We start from the raw sequence: 23,078 nt of genomic DNA, 5'->3' as shown, positions 1-23,078 counted from the left end.
AAAGGTGATGAATTTCTTTATCTGTGTTATTTATTATTATTATTATTTATTTATGCAGTAGTGGAATGTAACTAAGTACATTTACTCGAGTACTGAAGTACACATTTGAGCTGCTTTACTTCATTCTTTTCGTGCCACTTTCTACTTTTATCTGACAGCTTTAGTTACTTTACAAATAAACATGTTTCACACTAAACATAGTTTATAGAATATTATGTTTAGTCATGAATTCAACAAGTTTATACAAGCAGCTGAAACAATTAGTTGTATTATGAACTGATTTATAATAATGATAATGACAACGTTTAGTAATATTAATAGTATTCACTGTGTGGTATTAGTACTTTTACTGTAACTATATTTTTACAGTGGTAATACTGTAACATAGTATTTTCACAGTGTGGTATTAGTACTTTCACTGTAACATAGTATTTTCACAGTGTGGTATTAGTACTTTCACTGTAACATAGTATTTTCACAGTGTGGTATTAGTACTTCTACTACACTAAAGGATGTAAATACTTCCTCTGTCTCTGCTCTAATGATTAAAAAGTCCTGAATTGAGCCTGAGAGATGTTGACGCCCAGCTACTGACGTCATCACCGGGCTGGCTAATGGTGCCTTCAACGGCACTGGGAAATATGAGAATAACTGACACCATGTTTGTTAATGCGGCTGAGTCTCAAAATAAACTAAAATAAAAATATAAAAGTTATTGCGCTACATTTATTATTAAGTTAATATTTTTTAGCCATATTTAAAACATCTTGTTGCAAACTGACGTGTGAAAACAAACATCCAATAAACTTTACAGGAAATTTGTGTCTGCAGTAAAAGTACAAAAACATGATGTGAGAAGTACCGATAAAAACCAGCTCTTTTAAATCTATCAGTATATGATATACTAATAATAGTAAAACAAAAGTACAAAAAAATAAAGGTACTACACCATACATTGTGTTGAAAAAAATGTATAGTTGTACAAAATATATATACAAATAAATACAAAACAAGAAAAAATGTCAAATGGAATTTCCAATATGCAAATTACATAATTTAATTTAAATGTCAAATTTCACACAAGTGGGAAATGATGTTATTTTGAGATTACATTTTTCATTTTAATTTAGTCCGTTAAATGCTTCCGTATATTTGGCTCCGTCGTTATTTTTATATTTAATATAAATATATATTGTTTTAATTTATTTATTTATAATTATATTTAATGTATATTTAATATATATATATGTATCTAAATATATATATTTTATATTTCTCTTTATACAATGTCCTTACATCACTGGAAATGGTAACGTTCCGAGTTTTTCGAGTAGACCGTGAACGCATCACAGGGATCAACCTGGAGGAGAGTAAAAAAAAAACTCTAACCAGAAACCACCGAAGAAGAACAAGTTTACACAACAATGGGACTTTTTCCGGTTTTCACACTTCAGAGTACGATATTTTATTTATTGATCGAGTCGATTACCGGTTAACAACTTTTAGTCGAGGGGGAAATTAGTTATAAATTAGTCGACGTGTTTTATTGTTGTTGTCGGAGTTCTGATGGAAGTGAGTGAGACGGGTCACTTTTAACAGACAGACAGGTCGTTTTAACGGCTGTCTCTCTGAGGACGCTCTGCGTGTCTTCCGGTTCAATGTCCTCAGCAAACTGCGCGGAGGAGCTGGACTTCAGGCTCGTCTTCGAGGAGGACGCCAGACGGACGGCGACAGGTACGGGTCAGTTCATTTTGGCGACGTTAGTTAATTAAATTGTCAACACGAAGCGTGAAGCTGGCGGGAACTAGCGAGCGTTACACCGGAAGTTATGTGGCCGTCGGAATAAAACACAGTCTGCCAACAGTTCCGTAAACATAATTTAAGATTAGATAAGTCACTAAACCATCTTTTATATGACATTTCTTATTTTTTTTAATAGCTGACATTACATTTTTGAATGGACTATTTATTTTACTGTGCAACTTGATTCATATAACTTTAAAGTTATATTTTTATATATTTTATTATCTTATTCTAACTTGCACTATTTTATATTTAAATGATCGTGTTTTTATTCTTACGTGAAATAAAATAAACATAATGAGTATTGATGGAGAGAGCCTCATACTTTTATATTAAGGACTACTTCTCTGTATTTATTATGCACATGAATGTGTGTTTATGTGAGTGCATGTACAGTAGTGTGATCGAGCAGCTCTATATAATTCAGAGGTAATAATTTAAGGATTCAGTAAAATATAAAACAATAATGCTATATCAAATATGAGAAGTTATGATTGAAACGCCTAATAAATAGCATCAAGCTTGATTAATGTAGTTTGTATATTTATGTTTATATTTATGTCTTAGAGCCTAGTAACAATAATGTCTTCATATTATTTATTATTAGACTGTTACATGTTAGATATTATAAAAACAGTCAGCCATCTCATCACCTGGACCTGAATTATTATGTAATATGTAATAATGTTACATGTTTATATCAGATGTGTAGAAGAGAAGACTTTCCCTGTTGGGTTGTTAGAGCACGGGCTTTTATTTTGAAAACCGGAAGTTGTGCTGTCTGACTTTAGTGGATGTGACACCTCCAGCTGTCTGCTGTTAAATTTAGTTGTTTTTAAAAATAAACCAGTGAAAGCTACAGAGACTCTTTACATTGATTATTGTTATTGATCAGCTGATCTGCTCGTGTTTTATATCGCGGTTAACAATTATATTTTAGGATTTTAACTCACTACACCTTCATATTATAAGAAGTTAAATTATACTAAATATGAGTTATTATTTAGTCCTCACTGTGAGCGCTGCAACTGATGATTGTTTTTTATTGTTCATTAAACTCACAATTATTTTTGATTAATTGATTCGTTGTTTGTTCATAAAATGGCAGAAAAATGGGGGGAAAAGCCCAAGATGACGTCATGAAATGTCTTTCTGTGTTCACAACTCAAATATATTAATTTACTGTCACAGAGGAGGAAAATATTCACATTTAAGAAACTAAAATGACTCAAACTATTAACCGAGTATCAGAATCGGGGCAAATAATTTGCGAGTTCACAACGCTACCCACTATAGTCTGTTCTTCACTTTGATTATTTGATTTCTTATGATTCACATTATATGCTCTCGCAGCTAAATATGGCAAAAAAATCTTAAGTTCCAGTTTGTTAACGGGAAGAATTTAATGCTTTTCAACTGAATGTCTGAAAGACGTTTGAGGAATTCACCGTGAGCTTTTTGTTAAATGGTGCGGCTCATTTGTCTTTTTTTTCTCTAGATAGTCCTCTGCAGCCGTCGTTGAGTTCAGTGAATATTCCTCGTTTCTCCTCATAAACAGGATTCTAGACTAACAGAAAGGTTGCAGCAGTATTTGAGACATACAGACAGACAGACAGACAGACACACAGAGACAGACAGAGAGAGAGACAGACAGACGGACAGACACACAGAGACAGAGGACAGACAGACAGACAGAGATGGATAGATAGAGAGAGAGAGGCAGACAGACACATCAGATGTATGTTGTGTGACTGTGTTTCAGACAGCGTGTCGCCTGTCTTGCTGCAGGTTTTACTTCCTGGTTTTCTAACCGCTCTGTGGCAGCCAGCTGGCAGCGGGCATCGCCCCCCCCCCCTCTCTTTGAGGGTTTCATGCAAAAGAAGCAGCGAGTGGAGCCACTGAAGCAGATCACCGTTGTCACTTTGACGCCTTTTTACATTTTTATGTATTTGCATGTAACCCATGAGGTGCGTCGGAGCGACAGAGAGTGTAATAATAGACGTGTGTGTGTGTGTGTGTGTGTGTGTGTGTGTGTGTGTGTGCAGCAGCTGTGTGAATGAATTCACTGAGCTGTAGATAAGAAGTCTGGAGTGAACATGTCACACCAGACGTCCACAGGTGTGAACTACGTCACATGTGTTAACAGGAGCTGCAACTCATTTTTATCAGCAGTTAATCTGAATAAATGAAATAAATATTATTGTCATAAACAATCTCTAACGTCACTCAGTTCAAATGTCTTGTTTTGTCCGACCAACAGTCCAAAACTTATATTAATATATTCAGTTCACAGCGATATTAATACTTAATACTACATATCTATACTTGTCTCTCTGCTGAGTTCTGCCTGTTGACAAACTTTATTAAACAAGTTGTACCTGAAGGAACTGAACTGTAAACTGATGCTGTAGATGTCGACCTAAACAACAGCAACATATTCAATATTTAGCATTTGCTGTGTGAATTAGTTCCTTTTTATTGCATGAAGGTTTTAGGGTGTCGGCCTGCTGCTCGTGTTCAGATGATGGATGATGTGTTAGCTGCTCGTCAATAAAGAAGAAAAACAAAACAAGCGTGTTTGCAATGCAAATGATCACATGTCTGATTTACACGTTGGTTCATCTCCTCCTCTCAGGTCCAGACCTCAATGTGAGGACTCCTCCCTCCTCCACTCAGGCTCTGGCCGAGCAGCTCGTCAGCCAGGAGCTGCAAAGTTTCCCCTACCAGTATAATGACCATTACCAGTCTCAGGGGCCCCATTACGGCGCCCTGGGGAACCCCAGAACCTTTGACTGCCCGAGTATCCAGATCACCTCCATCGCACCCAACAACCATGTGGAGCCGGTCAGTAACCAGGGAGCTTTGGCGGTGGGTGGCGCTGAAGGGGGTTACACCGAGGGGTCCTGGTCCAGAGGCCAGCTCTACCTGCCCCTGGTCCCTTGCTACCGGGACCCGGCGCTCTGCCCGAGCCCCTGCAGCAGCCTGTCCTCCAGGAGCTGGATGTCCGACCTCTCCTCCTGCGAGTCCTTCTCCCACGTCTACGACGACGTGGAGGTGGAGCTGAGCGACGCCGCCCGCCTCGCCCTCGGTTCCCCCATCGGGTCGCCCCTGGGGTCCCCAGGCTGCGGGGGCGGGGCCTTCGGGGTGGAGCTGTGGCAACAAAAATACCAACATCCTTCAGCCTTCAGTCCGGCACTGTCGCCCCACCAGTCGCCCTGCCACTCCCCTCGCACCAGCGTCACCGAGGAGAGCTGGCTGAACCGCCGGCCCACCTCCAGGTACGTCCTCCAGGTCCACTAACGTCTGATTAGTACCTTTATTTATTTCACTCGGTCAAAGATCTCTTTTCTTCTTCATGCTGGTAAACCCTGCTAATCCTGACCAAACCTCTTCCTCAGGCCGTCGTCCAGACCGACGTCCCCCTGCGGTAAGAGACGCCACTCCAGCGCCGACCGCCCCCACACCCGCTCGCCCTCGCCTCACCACTCCCCCAGCCCCACCCCGGGCGCCTCTCCGCGGGGCAGCATGACAGACGACACCTGCGTGGTGGGAAGCCCCGGCGCCCTGGGGCCCCTCCTGATGTCCGGCTACCAGGAGCTGGACGTCCCCTCCAAGACCAGGAGGACGTCGGGGATCCAGCTGGGCCTCCTGGCCGGTCAGGGAGACCCGGGGCTGGAGCCCTTCCTGGACTCTCCCGGTGAGGAGGGACATGAACAGGACGTCTTGGAGGATCTCTTCCTTCAGGTGCCGTCCCACTTCAGCTGGAACAAACCCAAACCGGGGAACCCTCCTCTGTTCAGGTTGGTTTATCTTCAAACCGCTATTATTACTTTCACACATGCTAGTTCTCTGATTTTGTTATCATGTAAGTAATGAATTTAGTGCTGAAACAATACAAAGAAAGTAGAGTGAGAACATTCTAAATGACATGAGAAGATTGACACCCCTCTCATATCTAATGGTTAAGTATAGAGCTACAGCCAGCTGCTGCTTAGCTTAGCTTAGCTTAGCACAAAGACTGGAAACAGGGGGAAACAGATAGCCTGGCTCTGTCCGAAGGAAACAAAACCCAGCTTCATATTTATCTCACAAACATGAGCGTGATATCAAATCTTCTCGTGTAACTCAAGTGTATTTTTACCAAAATGTTGTTGAAAATGTCTCCTTTCTAACTTCCTGTCCTCTGACTGCAGTTACAAGCCTCAGAGATCCAGTACTTTAAGGACCCAGTACTTTAAGGACCCACTACTTTACTCTTTAATGTGTCTGTTGCCTCCAGGACCTCGTCCCCCCCTCCTCTGGACTGGCCTCTGCCCAACCAGTACGACCAGTGTGAGCTGAAGGTGGAGGTCCAGCCCAGATCGTACCACAGGGCTCACTACGAGACGGAGGGCAGCAGGGGCTCCATCAAGGCAGCTACTGTAGGACATCCTCTCGTCAAAGTAAGACACACACACACACACACACACACACACACACACTTGTCTCTTTACACTCACATTGATTACGTTCCTGCACTCACTCTGCTTGTAACTGACTTGTTGTGGTCTGATCTCTGAGCGAGAGGCTTTAATCAGTGAACGTGACGGTTCTCTCACAGACGGGTCATTTATTTAGGACACACACACAAACATTAAAGGGCAACACATGACGTCAAGACATGATGGAGGCTTCAAGATATGAAGTATTTACACAAAACATGAGCAATCTCTTCAAATGAGTCATAACTTGGTTGACCTGTAATGAACCCACAATGGGGTCCATGACTTTATCTGGTACTTTCTGAAACTAACCGACAACACTTTAGATAATCATGAATCATTTACATTATTAATAAAGTAAGTCAGACATTATCTTGAGGATGTTCTACGTCTCTCAGGTTTGTATTACATGTAATCGAGAGGCTTTCTGGGTTTAGAGACCAAAGCAACATTTAAAGGCTCTGAAACACCGAGTGTCACCAGCTTCGGTCGGTTTGTGGATCTAAAGGTTCTCGGGTCCTCCGGTGACGCGTCAGCGAGCAGCTGAGCTCGTGGATCAGAGGAGTCGAAGTAAAGCTCCATCAAGGCCTCGTATGTAACGGACACCAGCAGGTCTATTCTGGTGTCACATTCTGAGGCCACAGCAGCTTCCTGCTGTCATGTGACCAGATGGATGGAATCCATGTTTTACATGTGTTCAGATTAATAAAGAGGCTTTTGTTGTGTAGTAATTTATGTTTATTTGTTTCATTTATATTTATTTTATTAGTATTTATTTTATTAGTATTTACTATCTTATTATCATTTATTATTTTCTATTTATTATCTGTTATTATTTATTATTATTTATTTTAATTTTAAATTTGTTTGTTTCTCATTTTTTACTTTTTTTATTGTCATTGTTCAGTCATATTTATTGGGCTTTTTTTATGAAGCAAATACAAAGAAATGTTTATTTCAGTAAACATGTCTCTCCTCACTATTAGCATTAAGCTAAGCTAGCCTGACTCTCTTTAACTTCTAATTATGAAGTAAACGTTGATCTTCCCTTCTCACCCGACATGTTGGACTCTTAATTATATATATTATATAATATATATATACAGTATATACAGTATATATACTTAACACTAGGACATGCTGCCAACTTCACTCCGAGTTTAGACCAAATTGGACTGATTTTATTATTAATATTATTTGACATTAAACTGTATTCGTAGTAGTGTTTCTGGTGGTGAAGATGCTTCACATGTCTGGTGAGATGTTGTGCAGCTCTTCATCAGACGTGAATCTTTGTGTCTTTGTCTCTTTGTGTCTCTTCCAGTTGAGTGGGTCCGGCGAGCAGCCGCTCAGCATGGTGCTGTTCATCGGCACGGCGGACGACCGCTACCTCCGGCCTCATCCCTTCTACCAGGTCCACCGCGTGACGGGGAAGACGGTCACCACCACCTGCCACGAGAAGATCATGGGCGGCACCAAGATCCTGGAGGTCCCTCTGCTTCCAGATAACAACATGGCCGCCAGGTAACAGAGGGGTTCACCGTGTTTTCTTCTGCTGGTGCATCTTGTTACCAACCAGCGGTCTTTCTGTGTATCTTCTGCTCCTCAGCATCGACTGCGCCGGCATCTTGAAGCTGCGTAACGCCGACATCGAGCTGAAGAAAGGGGAGATGGACATCGGGAGAAAGAACACGAGGGTCCGTGTTGTGTTCAGGGTCGCCCTCCCGCAGCAGGACGGCCGCATGCTGTGGCTGCAGACGACGTCCAATCCGGTGGAGTGCTGTGAGTCGGCCTTTTGATGTGAAGGCATCACATTTACGTGAGATTTAGAGTGACTTCCAGTGAGGTCGACGGCACAAAGGTTCATTTCATTCATTATGAAAGAATCAGAGGAGGCAAATTCATGCTTGTGCTAAACTACAAGATCATAATCAGTGAGGGTTCAGTCAACACTTCCTTTCCCTCTCAAAGTACATGTGCTGGTGCTGTAGTACATGTACTGAAGTACCGCGTGGTGTTTGCAGCCCAGCGCTCCGGTCAGGATCTTCCTCTGGTGGAGAGCTTCAGTCCATCCAGCTGCTGTGTGGACGGAGGAGAGGAGCTGCTCATCAGCGGCTCCAACATCTCCACACAGTCCAGGGTGGTGTTCATGGAGAAAGGAGCCGGTGAGATGGCTCCACCTTCACTTACTGCACTTTGAAACGCGTCTACGTTACGTTTTGTCAGACGTTGTTTTGAACGTAACGTGTTTTCTCCCCTCAGATGGAAGATCGTTGTGGGAAATGGACGCCAGAGTTGTGCCAGAAAAAAGCAGCGGAGTAAGTAGAAACATTCAGCATGTTTCACATTAGTGTTCACAGATCAGAGTAACGGGCGAGTCTGTTATCTTCATATTTATATCACTCTGCAGCTTCCTGCTACGGCCTGTATTCAATTCCTGTTTAGAGTTAATTATGTTTTAGCGTCCGTTACCCAAGCCCTTCCTCATCATGTTTCCTTCTTTGAAGGGTCTATCTTACAGATATTTACTAGTTTTTGGAGTTTTTAAATGTCACTTAAGATGGTGACTAAGATTCCCTGGAGAGGAAGTAAACGAGAGACGAGAGACACCAACACGTCTCTGAGACAGTTACTCTTATTCATTATTTATTTACATTAAAGACAATGAAACGTGTTTATGTTGCATTTTGTCCATGAATGTGTTCTTCTTCTTTCTATCTAGCAACTAAATACATTTTACATAAACTTCTGTCTTCCTCTCACAAACACGTTGAAGCAGAGAAAGCTCCTTAAATACAGTAGATATAAATAAATCTAAATATATACAGTAGATATAAATAAATATATACAGTAGATATAAATAAATATATACAGTAGATATAAATAAATAAAAATATATACAGTAGATATAAATAAATATATACAGTAGATATAAATAAATATATAAAGTAGATATAAATAAATATATACAGTAGATATAAATAAATATATACAGTAGATATAAATATATAAAGTAGATATAAATAAATATATACAGTAGATATAAATAAATATATACAGTAGATATAAATAAATATATACAGTAGATATAAATATATACAGTAGATATAAATAAATAAAAATATATACAGTAGATATAAATAAATATATAAAGTAGATATAAATAAATATATACAGTAGATATAAATAAATATATACAGTAGATATAAATAAATATATACAGTAGATATAAATAAATAAAAATATATACATTAGATATAAATAAATATATAAAGTAGATATAAATAAATCAAAATATATACAGTAGATATAAATAAATCAAAATATATACAGTAGATATAAATAAATCTAAATATATACAGTAGATATAAATAAATCTAAATATATACAGTAGATATATATAAATATATACAGTAGATATATATATAAATATATACAGTAGATAGAAGTTATTAAAGACTCAGTCAGGCCCAAAAAAACCTGCAAGTGTTTGCAAAGATGGCCATGAAAAAAGAAAACGTTTCACCAGTAAACGTTGCTGGTTGACATAGTTGACAAAGTCATCGTGACTTCATCAATTAGTTTGTGGATGTTTTGAAGCCTCGAGTTCAGCGTTTTGGACGTCGCCATCTTGTTTTTTTGCAACCAGTGAACAGGAAGTAGTCATTTTCTCATAGACTTCTATACAACCAGAGGAGTCGCCCCCTGGTGGACACTAGAGAGAATGCAGCTTTAACACATGAAGCTTTGACTTCACTTAAAGAACCGGAGGTTGACTCTGCCTCTGAGCAAGACGAAGGTCCTGGAAGATACATATATACTTTTTGTTTCTTCTTTCATGAACATAAACAGATATTAACATCATTAATATATTTGGCACTCGGCGGCTCACGTTACCTCAGTGTTTAACGGTGGCGTCTGACTTAAAGAAGTCAAGTGACGTAGTTCCTTTTCTTTCCATGTGAGATGTGTAAACCCAAAGAGAACCACTACGGAGGTTTTCTGCAGTATTTAATCTCGTAGATTTGTTTCACAGCGGTTTTCTTCCCGTCTGTGTTTCAGTCCAGCATCGTGGTGGAGGTTCCTCCTTACAACAAGAAGACCAGCGATCCGGTCCAGGTCCAGTTCTACGTCTCCAACGGGAAGAGAAGAAGAAGTCTAACGCAGAGCTTGACCTTCCTGCCCGGAGTCCGGCGTCACCCCCCCCACGCCGCCGCTGTGGGAGTCAAGCAGGAGCGCTGGGAGACGGACCACATCTCCCACAATCCATCTGGCTTCTCCCGGCTCCCAGACCTGGTTTACTATGACTCCCGTGACATCCCAGTGCATTGTGGTCCTCCTTCACAGAGCGTGCCTCGTCTTCATCATCCTCCTCTTCCTCCCTCCTCTGTCCCCTTTCAGACCTCCTCAGTGTTTCCTCACGCCTCCTCCTTGCCCCCCCAGACCTCCTCAGTGCCCCCCCATTGCTTGATTCCTCTTCAGACCTTCACCGTCCCACCTCAGATCTCCTCGATTCCTCCTCAGACCTCCAAGCTGCCCCCCCAGACCTCCTCCGTCCCCCTCCAGAGCTTGCTTCCTCTCCAGACCTGCATCATGCCTCTTCAGACCTTCAACATCCCTCCTCAGACCTCCTCGATCCCTCCTCGGATCTCCCCGCTGCCACAACAGGCCTCCTCGGTGGCCCTTCAGAGGGGAAACCCTCCATCGCTGAGCTCCAGAAGACCCTTCGTGACCCCCGCTAACCCCCAGAAGGACCCTCGGCTCTCCGGCTCGGTACGGGCTCCGAGCGTGAAGCAGGAGCCGGATGACGGTCGGAACCCGGGCTCCCTGGGCCTCCAGGAGATCACACTGGATGACGGTAGGAGATCTCGTTCAGTAACGTCCTCTGTAGAGTTTAAAGGTTTCGGGTCTGTAGTCCTCCAGGATTCACTGCAGCGACACAAGATTTAAAGATTCCTGAAAGAAAACATTCAGAAACATCTCAAACTCATCTAAACAATATCTCACATCACAAAAACTCAAGTTACTGTTTGTGTTGTTTTACGGTATTTACCTGTTTGTGAAAAGGTGATGAAACATGAAACACAGCAGCTGTGACTCTAAAGGGGAACTCTAGTAGTAGTTAATAGTAGAATAGAAATAGAACCCCTTTTTATTGTCATATACACATACACGAAATTTGACCCATCCCTGTGTATAGGGAGCAGTGGGCTGCCAATAACAGGCACCCTTGCTCAGGGACACTTCGACACGTGGCACGTCCCAGTCGAGGATCGAACCGTTGACCCTGCAGTTACCAGACAACCCTCTTAAGCCAGTGAGCCACGGTTGCAATGACTCTACTTGTCTCTTGATTTATTACCTCAGTAAACATTGTAAACATGAGTTTATGGTCTCAATCTCTAGTTTCAAGATGGCGGATAAAACACAAACGTAGGATCCTCCTCACCTCGGGAATGTTTACCATCATTAACGGTTTTAATTTAGTCCACTATTTGATTGTCGCGCTTCAGGTTTCACGGCGGAGCTATGTTTAGACTCAGCAGAGCAGCTTCATTACTGCCACTAATAACAACAACAACAACAACAATCATAATGAACTCCATCACTTCTCTCCTCCACTGAGAGCTCAGCATGTGTCTCAGACTCAAAGTTCCGTCTCTTTTAGTCGTCGAGATGAATTCATTAAATAAAGTGTTGAAGGTTTTAGGAGAACGTGTTTGAAGCTACAGACTCAGTGTGAGTGCAGCTGCTCCCTCCTGTGGCCATTTACCTGCATGTGTCACAATGTAGTTTAATATCATTTAATAAACGACCTTCATCTCATGTTTCCTGTGGTGAAGCCCCTCCCCCTTTGCTTCACACGTGAAGCTGCTCCTGGACAGTTTAACGATCTCACATCTTTTATGTTTTCAACATCGTTTCTTCTTGTTTACATTTTTTTACCTCTGCTCTAAATACTACAACACCCATGAGCCTTTGCACTTGTTACGGTGATGTCAGAGGAAAACTTTGTCGTGGAAATAAAGCGATGTCAGCTGCAGAATGTGTTTTGGGGAGTTTACTGGGTTCAATCCCAGCATGCATTGGGCCGAAAGTCTGTCACATGACTTTGATGTTTTTAATTCTTGTTTTTTTTAAGATTTAGGTTTCAGGATTTCAAACATCTAGAAACCTTTGGAAACACTTGACTCTCGACATTGTGGTGTCAAATAAAGCAGATTAAGTTTATTTGATGCTTCACACAAAAGGAAAACTTGATGTTTCTCATTTTACGTAATTAATAATTATAGTTCTGAATGACATCGAACGACCAATCACAACCGTTCTGGATCAAGTTACCAAAGAACCAAAGCCGAGCCGAGAAAAACACCAAAACAAAAGGAAGATTTGTTTGTAAAAAGAAAAGCAACACGAGTTGAATGGAAATATTTTGTCTGAAAAAATGATGTCGAGAACAAACTGGTTCTTTGTCGCCATCTGGTGAAAATATTGCAACCCGAGAGTTCATTGGAAAACAGCTGTTTGACCAGAAACGTCTGAACTCAAGGTCCACTTATGCTCTTCTGGAGCTTTCAACCACTTCTTCAGGGCTGAGTTCTGAGGAAGACTTTGAAATGGAGTCGAAAGCTCCAGAACCAGCAAATCAGTGGAATTTGAGTAAAGATTGTAACCGGACTGTTACGTCATGAATAATCGTGTCTCGTGCTTCTGTTTTCGTTTCAGTAAACGAGATAATCGACAGAGACATCTGCAGCCTGAGCAGCAGCGTCCAGCCCGACCAGTTGGACCAGTACCACGAGCTGGACCAGTACCACCAGTACGACTGGGAGCACAAGTCGTCCGCTGACGCCGCCTCGCCGTTCTGCGGAGGAGGAGCTCAGTAAGTCGGGAGACGACCGCGACGCTTTATTCGCTTCTTCTTGGAGACAAAAACAACAAACGGTCACCGAACTGATCCTCAAGTGCCTGAACAACCAATCAGAAGCCTCCGACGAGTCCGCGGGCTCGAACTCATCAGGGCGTCACACGGCGGTTTCCTCAGGAATCTTTAGCGGGACTCGAACCCTCGCTGACAAACCAAAGACGTCGTCTTCTAGCTTTACTTGACTGAATTGTAAGAAACAACCAAAGGGCTGAAAGTCAACTTTACGTAATCAGAACAATGAGTGACGTCGTCACAGAGGCTGAAATAAACACCTTTATTTATTGGCCGGTTAATTAAGGAATCTATTTTTGATACTCTGGATGTGATCCAGTAAGAAGCTCTTCAGATCATCATCCACTTCAGAGGCTGCTTTGACTCTCTGCACGGTTTACATTTCACATTAATGTTCAACTCAGATGTTTATGAAGCTTCACACACGGAGTTATAGAAATGTATCGTAAAGGTTGAAGTAAAAAGAACGTAAACGAGAGTCTGTGTTTTTATCAATGAGTGTGAGCTTCATCCACGTGTTCCTGGTCTCTGATCATGTTTCATTCTAAACAACCAATCAGAGGAGAGCTAGTAACGTTAGCAGCGCCGCTAACGGCTAACCAACGGAGGTTCACTTCAGGTACATTATGATGCCTTCAGGCTCTGCTCAGTGAACGTGAGTACTGGCTGAAGGTACATTATAACATTATGATGAAGAGCAGTGATTGGTTCATGACAGGAAGTAAAGTTCTGTAGTATAAAGACGTAATTTCACTTAAAGTGATATTGATTCTTTTAGGAGTCTAGAATACGTCCACAGCAGTACATCTACTGTAGTAATACTCTGAGTATGTAGAAGTACTTCTAAACATCAGTACTGTCCCTTTAAGGCACTGACTCCGGGTTCTCAGAGCAGGTCGTGTTAACGAGCTGCAGGAATGTGATTAAAGAGTAAATCAGCTCTGAATCACACGGAGACAAACATTCAACACAATAAATACACTAAATAATCTGTTTTTATTTTGTTATAAAACAAACATTTAAAGGGGACACAATCCACGAGAAAGGCTGTTTAAAAAATGATCTGTTTGTGTTTTTAAAGATTATTATTTCTCTGAATATTGGTTAAAACACCACATGTGTCATGATTCCAGTGAGAATCTGTAGCAGCAGCTTCAGCATTGATCTGCTCGTTGAGGCGCAACTTTATCAGTGTTTCTCTGCGGCTCCTTTAACCACCACACCCAGCAGTGATGTCACAGTGTACTGGAGTACACTGTGACATCACTGCTGCACGATGAGGTCTTCAAACACACGAAGACTTCCAGCCGCTGTGGAGACTCTTTGGCCCCTCAAAGGAACCAGAAGTGAAACTACCATCTTCACCGCCATCATTTAAAGAGCTGCTGGTCTGGGTCCGTCTGAACAGAGCAGAACTCCTCCACAGCTGATCCTGATGTCCAGCAGCTGTTCCTACAGGTGTAAACCAGCACCGTCCCAAACTCCAGCTCGGCCTCACCACCACCACCACCGTCCGTCCTCCGCAGCAGACTGACCAGAGCCGGCATCAGCTGCAGCTCGAAGGTCCTGGTTCCTCCACAGTTGCCGCACGTCGTCGTCGCCACGTCGGCCGGCGGCTCGGAGACGAAGAGCGGCCTCCCGCCGCGACAGTAGCGCAGGATCTGCTGAGGACAGAGCGAGATCTTCTTCATGAACCTGGAGAAGACGGCGTCTCCGTGTCTGGCTCTCGTCTTCTCGTACTTCTCCTCCCCTCCTCCTCCTCCTCCCCCGTCCTCCAGCTCTCCCACTGCCACGCCCTCCCTCCTCTCGTACTCCCTCAGCAGCCGCTGGGCGTGCCGCAGGTCGTCGTCGTCTTCTTCTCCGCACAGATCCGACTCGTCCACCACGCTGATGAAGAACGCCCGGAGGACGGGCACCTCCTCCTCTTCCTGGGAGTCCACCAGACGGAGATCCTGAAGCTGGCTGCTGACGTCGACCTCACCGGCTGCTGAGGGGAAAAATAAACGAGTCAAAATGACCAAAAAGAAGTTCACCTGACGGGTAAGATGCTCATTCACGTTATTAAACTACACAGTGAGCTCAGACACTGTGACTCATTCTGTTATTTAACAGAACTTTTCATTTTAATTTTACGTCTACTATAAAGACGAGTATGTAAACAGATAAAAAGGGAATAATGTGTGTATATATATATATATATATTTATATTAATATATATTGTGTATATATGTTAAAAAGCACCAATGAACAACATCTCTTTAACAAGTCAGGAGTTTATTGTAAACAACTAAAAAATAGAAATAAATATAACTTCAATAAATGTTAATTGTAAACAATATTAATTCCATAGGAATAGATGAAATACTCTAGAAAAGTACCTCAAAACTGTATTGAAGTAAAAGTACTTTCTGGATGTTTACGTGGTTCTGATTGTTCTTTATTTTTTTTTACAGATGTACAAAGTGCCTCCAGACATTTCGGCCTGACTCATTTTAGTGTTGTCAGCCTGTTTGTGGTCATCAATATGAATATGAAGGCAGCTTTAAGTTTATTTTATTAACATATATAAAGTATTTATATTGCTCACCCTCTGTCTCAGGAGCTGCTGCCTCCTCAGGAACCTGTCTGTCCTTCTTCACACCTCCTCCCCATCCCTCCTCCTCCATCACCCCCCAGTCATCAGCGGTGTCACACCAGTCAGTGGCCGACGGAGGAGCCTCCTGAGCCGGGTCAGGTCTGCTGGATGTCCGCCCTACCGCCTCCTCCTCCAGACGCTGAGACCGGAGCACCTTCCAACAGTCCGACCTGCCGCTGCACTCGGCTCCCGTGCACGCGAACACGTGGAGGTTTCGATGGTAGCGCGAGGCCTCCAGAGGGCAGTACACCTGCACCACGTGAGCTAGCGGGGCTCCGCAGCGACCGCAGCGTGGAGACCGGCGGGAGGTGACCGGAGACCAGTCCGGAAGACCGCCGACTTTGTTGGTCAGAAACGAGCACGTGTGACGTTTAGAGTCGATCTCTACGTCACACAGACCGACCAGAGTTAACTCCTCAGCGCGTGACGCCATCTCTCTCACATGTTGGAAATACAAACTCAAACCGGAAGTCAAAGTGTGCGTCTGTGGTCCGTTACCAAAATATCACCGTCAGCTGGGTGGCACTTTAAGATGTGAAAGATATATACTTACGCTTCTGTTAATTTGGTTACACATAAAACACGTTATAAATGCAACAAGGTGGTGAACACGTAAAACTTACTCATTTAATTCGTTTAATTTGTGAGCTAGACTGAGAAAAGTTCCGACCGGAAGTCAAAGTATGCGTCTGTGGTCCGTTACCAAAATATTACCGTCAGCTGGGTGACAGTTTAAGATGTAAAAATATATATATATATATATATACATATATATGTATACTTACGCTTCTGTTAATTTAGTAAAAGCTATTAGTTACACATACAAAATAATAAATGACTATATAAACGCAACACGGTGGTAAAATGTGAAATGTACTGATTTAATTCATTACATTTTTTAGCTAAATTGAGAAAAGTTGGCCAAATCCCAATGTCCCCCCTAAACCCTCAAACCCTGAACCCTCAAGGACTCACTGACGTCACCTGGTGAGTGGGTGAGTGTGAGAGGCTGTGAGGGCTTGAGATGGTGTGAATATGAACGGGACAGCACTTTACTGCAACATATCACATTACCATGAAAACAACATAAATATGATGTATAACTGTGTGTATTTGTTTTATACGTTGTACTCCCTGATGTGAACGTCTTCAGGCTCTTTCCTCACTAGATGAGGTAACTTATTATAATCTATTTACTCGTTTTTATCAAAACAGCTTCAATGACAAAATCAAATATTTGATGAATAAATAAATAAATATCTTTTATATCGTTTATTTTTTGTTCCATCTTTAACCCTTAATGTTTCTGAGTAAATTTAATATGACAGGCTGAGCACACGTGATCCGTCCTCTTTGTTTACCTTCTTTTTTTTTTACGTCTCCATGCGTCCACTGGTTACCCCGTGTTTAACGTCACATTGCAATGATTTGTGGGTAATTCCCTTAGGCTAAGTCAGCATACCATGCTGACTTACGGAAAGGGTTCATAAAGGGCTCAAGATGTCTGCGAGAGACTCAAACACTCGATGATGTGACAGACAGAACTAAACCCTCACGGACTTCGCGGGAGCGCGCCTCAAAGTCCGTGAGGGGGGACGTTGGGATTTGGCCTTGCTCTCCACCGACTGCGTGACCCCAGGGCATGATGGGAAACTTCTGGCTGTCTTTGGATCAAAGAGCTGATTGGCTCTTAGACACGTTAAGTGTTCGAATACATGAACACTTAACAAAAGTAGCAGATATGTAAAAACAATGCTGAGAGAATCAGTTCTTAGATTTGATGCAGCTGTTGTGTTCCGTCTTTGTTAAACTCACTTCACAGACGTGACGTCGCTCTGCAGAATGATAATCCATCACAATAAACATCCTGCTCAGTTCTATCTGACAGTTACTGAACATTAACGAACATTTCACTGCACTTTTATGTCTGCTGGAAAACTCTGTTTTTAAATCTTCGCTCAAAATCCATTTTTATAGATCTGCTGTCCTGCAGAGCAATTCACTTTTTATTTCTTTTTATTCACTGTGTCGTCTCCTTTTACTGCTTTATTTCTCGATATTTGTCGTAATATTACGTTTGTATATTAGTTTTATTCTTGTGTATTGTTATTTTTATGGTTTTCCATAAACCGACTTTACCGTTTTATCTTCTTTCCCTTGAAAGCACCGTTCACTGTAGAGAAACTCAATTGTTATATTTTATATAATTGTTCTGAAGGAAGGAAGCCTCGACACCTCCGACTGTAATGCAGCTGCTGAACATCACAGTTGAAGTCAGAAGACAGAAGACAGACAGATGTGTGCAGGACAATAAACATGCCATTTATATCTCTTTGTGAAGCAAATCTCTACTCATCAATGTCAGTTTGTTACCACAAAACAACATTATTCCATCTTTAAAACCAACCTTCACTTCCACATTTGTCACCAGACGACGATGGCGACCTCTGACAAAAACAATACAAATAAAACTGAGACGACGCTCTCTGTGTTTGGGGACCGATCTCAAGAAAGATTCCAAAGAAAAGCTAATTTCTCACACATCTGTGATCATTTTCAGCTCAATACTCCTCAGAGGTCCCTCCTCCCTCCTCCCTCCTCCATCCTCGATCCTCAGAGCTACATTAGAGCTTTGGGATGGCCGTCAATATGGCGGCGCAGAACAACTTCCGGTTCAAGCGAGGATCGAGGAAATGAGAATTAAGAGATTTGGGATGTAACGGCCGACACGCCCCTCACTGTTCATCTGTCATGTGATTGGACGCTGCAGCCGATCGGACTGATGAGATTGTGTTCAACATGTAAACAGTGAAAACGGATCACAGATTAAACTCTAGTTTATATTTGATTAGTTTATGATTCAACATCTGGTTTAAATGAATGTTCATTGTAGTCTGAACAACAAAAGGACCACAAACAACTTTCTGCATTTATTAGAAAGATTTGTGTTTTGTGTCACTTTGTTTTCCATCGTTGAGTAAACGTCCTCCGGCCAGCAGGGGGCAGTCACACTTCACTGTAGTTTCCTGCGTGATGAGACAAGCGACAACTCCACGTTATGATTTCTAGTTACTGTAATTATTATTAGAGATGTTTTCAGAAGGAATGAATCTTTCTGTTGTTGTTGTAGCTCTCAAATAATCAAAGAACCACAGAAAGTTTATAACAAAATGTCTTTTATATCAGATTTAACTTCAACTAACACACAAAACCAGTGGAATGTAACGGAGTATATCAAGTACTGAACTGAGTATGAACTCATGGTACTTGTACTTTACTTGAGTATTTCCATGTTTTGCTACTTTCTACTTCTCCTGAGGTACATATTGTACTTGTTACTGTACTACATCTCAGAGGTACATATTGTACTTGTTACTGTACTACATCTCAGAGGTACATGTTGTACTTTATACTGTACTACATCTCAGAGGTACATATTGTACTTTATACTGTACTACATCTCAGAGGTACATATTGTACTTTATACTGTACTACATCTCAGAGGTACATATAGTACTTTATGTTGTACTACATCTCAGAGGTACATATTGTACTTTATGCTGTACTACATCTCAGAGGTACATATAGTACTTTTTACTGTACTACATCTCAGAGGTACATATTGTACTTTATACTGTACTACATCTCAGAGGTACATATTGTACTTTTTACTGTACTACATCTCAGAGGTACATGTTGTACTTTATACTGTACTACATCTCAGAGGTACATATTGTACTTTTTACTGTACTACATCTCAGAGGTACATGTTGTACTTTATACTGTACTACATCTCAGAGGTACATATTGTACTTTTTACTGTACTACATCTCAGAGGTACATATTGTACTTTATACTGTACTACATCTCAGAGGTACATATTGTACTTTATACTGTACTACATCTCAGAGGTACATATAGTACTTTATGTTGTACTACATCTCAGAGGTACATATTGTACTTTATGCTGTACTACACCTCAGAGGTACCTATTGTACTTTATACTGTACTACATCTCAGAGGTACATATTGTACTTTATGTTGTACTACATCTCAGAGGTACATATTGTACTTTATGCTGTACTACACCTCAGAGGTACATATTGTACTTTATACTGTACTACATATCAGAGGTACATATTGTACTTTATGCTGTACTACATATCAGAGGTACATATTGTACTTTATGTTGTACTACATCTCAGAGGTACATATTGTACTTTATGCTGTACTACACCTCAGAGGTACATATTGTACTTTATACTGTACTACATATCAGAGGTACATATTGTACTTTATGCTGTACTACATCTCAGAGGTACATGTTGTACTTTATACTGTACTACATATCAGAGGTACATATTGTACTTTATACTGTACTACACCTCAGAGGTACATATTGTACTTTATACTGTACTACATATCAGAGGTACATATTGTACTTTATGCTGTACTACATCTCAGAGGTACATATTGTACTTTATGCTGTACTACATATCAGAGGTACATATTGTACTTTATACTGTACTACATATCAGAGGTACATATTGTACCTTATACTGTACTACATCTCAGAGGTACATATTGTACCTTATACTGTACTACATATCAGAGGTACATATTGTACTTTATGCTGTACTACATCTCAGAGGTACATATTGTACTTTATGCTGTACTACACCTCAGAGGTACATATTGTACTTTATACTGTACTACATATCAGAGGTACATATTGTACCTTATACTGTACTACATCTCAGAGGTACATATTGTACTTTATACTGTACTACATCTCAGAGGTACATATTGTACTTTATACTGTACTACATATCAGAGGTACATATTGTACCTTATACTGTACTACATCTCAGAGGTACATATTGTACTTTTTACTGTACTACATCTCAGAGGTACATATTGTACTTTATGCTGTACTACATCTCAGAGGTACATATTGTACTTTATACTGTACTACATCTCAGAGGTACATATTGTACTTTATGCTGTACTACATCTCAGAGGTACATATTGTACTTTATACTGTACTACATCTCAGAGGTACATATTGTACTTTTTACTGTACTACATCTCAGAGGTACATATTGTACTTTATGCTGTACTACATCTCAGAGGTACATATTGTACTTTATGCTGTACTACATCTCAGAGGTACATGTTGTACTTTATACTGTACTACATCTCAGAGGTACATGTTGTACTCTTTACTACATTTGTGTGGCAGCAGTATTTGTGTGTAAGTTGAACGTCTGACGTCTGTTTGACGGTACATCAGTGTTTGAGGTCGTGGGACGCTTCAGGTTTGAACTCATGCTCACTCACTCGCGAGTCTACGAGGAACCTTCCCTGACCAGCGAGTCCAGATCTCTGCAGGTTTATCAGACTCCAGGTAAACTTCAGAGGTACAAACGGTGGAAGTGGAGGGTCGTGGACTCCTTGATCTGCGTTAGTCAGGGAGATTAGAGGCGAGCCGGAGAGTGCAGATGTGGTGTCTTCGCTCCGGACCTTCAGATGTGAAGCGGTCCATGAAACACAGTTTGTTGTCTGTGAGTTTAGCCTGACGGGGGGGCAGCGAGGGTCAGAGTAAAGGCCTGCGAGTGTTTGAAGTCATTAAGATAAACTGAGGACCTTCAGACAGAAGTGTTCTCTGCAGCAGCACAGATACACGCTGAATACATTTGGGATCATTTCACAGAACGTTTGCTTGCAGCTGTTAAACACGGACCCAGTTCTCTGCGTATTGTGAGTGAGAGCTTCTGCTTCACACAGTAAAGCTTCTCTTTAAGCTTTAATTAAAGACTCAACGGATTAAAATATCCACAGCGTAACTTTTGAGTGAAGTTTGTCCTCCGTGTTAATATTAATCATCTGTGTTTCAGTTTGTGCTGCTTTGAGAACAGAATATTTGACTGTTTTATATTACAGACACAGATGTGTATCTCAATGAAGGAGAAATATACAGACACACATAAATATATGAAATGTGACTCAGTAGAGATAGTAGTCCTACTGTAGACCTCAGTATAGTCGTATATTCAGTAGTAATACTATATATGCCTCAGTAGTGATAGTATATCTCAGTAGTAGTGATAGTACGTCTGAAGTTTAAAAACAACACCAGGGGAATAAACAAAGTCAAAATAAAAGTTGGAAGGCAAAACCCAAGAAAATATGAAAAAATCATAAATACTTTGCAATAAAATGAAAGTCTGTCTCATTATTTGTCTGTTTGCAGTCGTGTACATTTATTTACAGCTTGAGATGAACTCTAAACATGGAGCTCTGGGGTTAAAGTTCAGATGCAGAGTGTGAGAGTGAGCGTCGCCTCGAGGGAAACACACACGATATGAAACGTGTCCCACAACACTTCTGTTAATTACCCTCGATCACCCTCCACAGATTGCCTGTTGTTGCCCCCGGTGCTGGAGATAGCCCGGGTCGGCCCGATGCTGCCTCCGCACCGAGCGGCGTGTTGTCTCTCAGCAGGACTCTGAGCTGCTCAATGGAGTCTTTCTTTGTTTAATTGGTTTCTGCTGCGTTCCAGGAGCCTCTGCAGGAGCGGCGGCCATGTTGACTTCGCTTTTGAGAGAAACAGCTGCCGGTGACTCGACGTGTTGATGCTGTCGACACCCAGCTGAGAGGTTCGCTCCGTCAATAGCCGGGTCAGTTAGTGGACAAGCTGGGTTTATTATTACCCGAGGATTAATATGAATCATTCATTTAGAATATTATAAATTTAAATATTTCTATTTCTATGCAGCTCTAGATTTTAACATCCTACAACCCGTAGTACTTCTGATTAGAATGATAATACTTCTACAAAGCTTCGTCCACTAACAACCCAAAACACTTTACAATAGTTTGTCTTTTTATCTGTGGTGGAATGTACCAAGTACATGTACTCAAGTATTGTACTTAAAGTTACTACGAGGAACTTTCATGTAGTGTTGGTTCCGTCGCCCCCTGTGGACTAAAGTGGTAGTGTCTCTGAGCTCCAGACTCCTCTCATGTTACTGCAGCAGGTCTGACAGTCTGCTCCTCTCAGTCCTGGTTCTCAACAGTACTACTGCTTTAAGTACTCTTTTGAGGTACTTGTACTTTAGATGAGTATGTCCATTTTCTGCTACTTTATACTTCTACAACATCTTACAGGGAAATATTGTAATTTTTACTCCGTAACATTTATTTGATAACTTTAGTT

The 23,078-nt window shown here is 41.4% G+C and overlaps 2 protein-coding genes across 4 annotated transcripts; one reads left to right on the top strand and one right to left on the bottom strand.

Moving 5' to 3' along the window:
• The first annotated feature begins 1,353 nt into the window (after positions 1-1,353).
• LOC142943622 (nuclear factor of activated T-cells, cytoplasmic 3-like) lies at positions 1,354-13,702 on the top strand. 2 transcript variants are annotated; one of them, XM_076085223.1, is made up of 10 exons: positions 1,354-1,734; positions 4,439-5,081; positions 5,202-5,603; positions 6,083-6,245; positions 7,609-7,808; positions 7,894-8,066; positions 8,309-8,449; positions 8,547-8,602; positions 10,347-11,142; positions 13,011-13,702. In XM_076085223.1, exons 1-10 carry the CDS (start codon positions 1,659-1,661, stop codon positions 13,169-13,171), a joined length of 2,811 nt encoding a protein of 936 aa, XP_075941338.1. In that variant the 5' UTR covers positions 1,354-1,658; the 3' UTR covers positions 13,172-13,702. The 2 variants fall into 2 exon arrangements, with proteins under 2 accessions (XP_075941338.1, XP_075941337.1); XM_076085222.1 differs by having other exon boundaries at positions 1,354-1,740.
• Positions 13,703-14,201: 499 nt separating this feature from the next.
• pdcd2l (programmed cell death 2-like) lies at positions 14,202-16,336 on the bottom strand. Of its 2 annotated transcripts, none has more exons than XM_076085236.1 (2): positions 15,812-16,336; positions 14,202-15,211 (listed from the first exon to the last, which is right to left on the bottom strand). In XM_076085236.1, the coding sequence occupies exons 1-2, from the start codon at positions 16,290-16,292 to the stop codon at positions 14,595-14,597; spliced, it is 1,098 nt and encodes a 365-aa protein (XP_075941351.1). In that variant the 5' UTR covers positions 16,293-16,336; the 3' UTR covers positions 14,202-14,594. The 2 variants fall into 2 exon arrangements, with proteins under 2 accessions (XP_075941351.1, XP_075941352.1); XM_076085237.1 differs by having other exon boundaries at positions 14,202-15,208.
• Between the last annotated feature and the right edge of the window lie 6,742 nt (positions 16,337-23,078).

The sequence above is a fragment of the Anarhichas minor genome, unplaced genomic scaffold (assembly GCF_050575085.1).
Source record: "Anarhichas minor isolate MPS153535 unplaced genomic scaffold, ASM5057508v1 ptg000145l, whole genome shotgun sequence".
Lineage (NCBI taxonomy): Eukaryota > Metazoa > Chordata > Actinopteri > Perciformes > Anarhichadidae > Anarhichas > Anarhichas minor.
The sequence above is the reverse complement of the archived record's forward strand: the minus strand, read 5'-3'. Positions and strand labels throughout refer to the sequence as shown.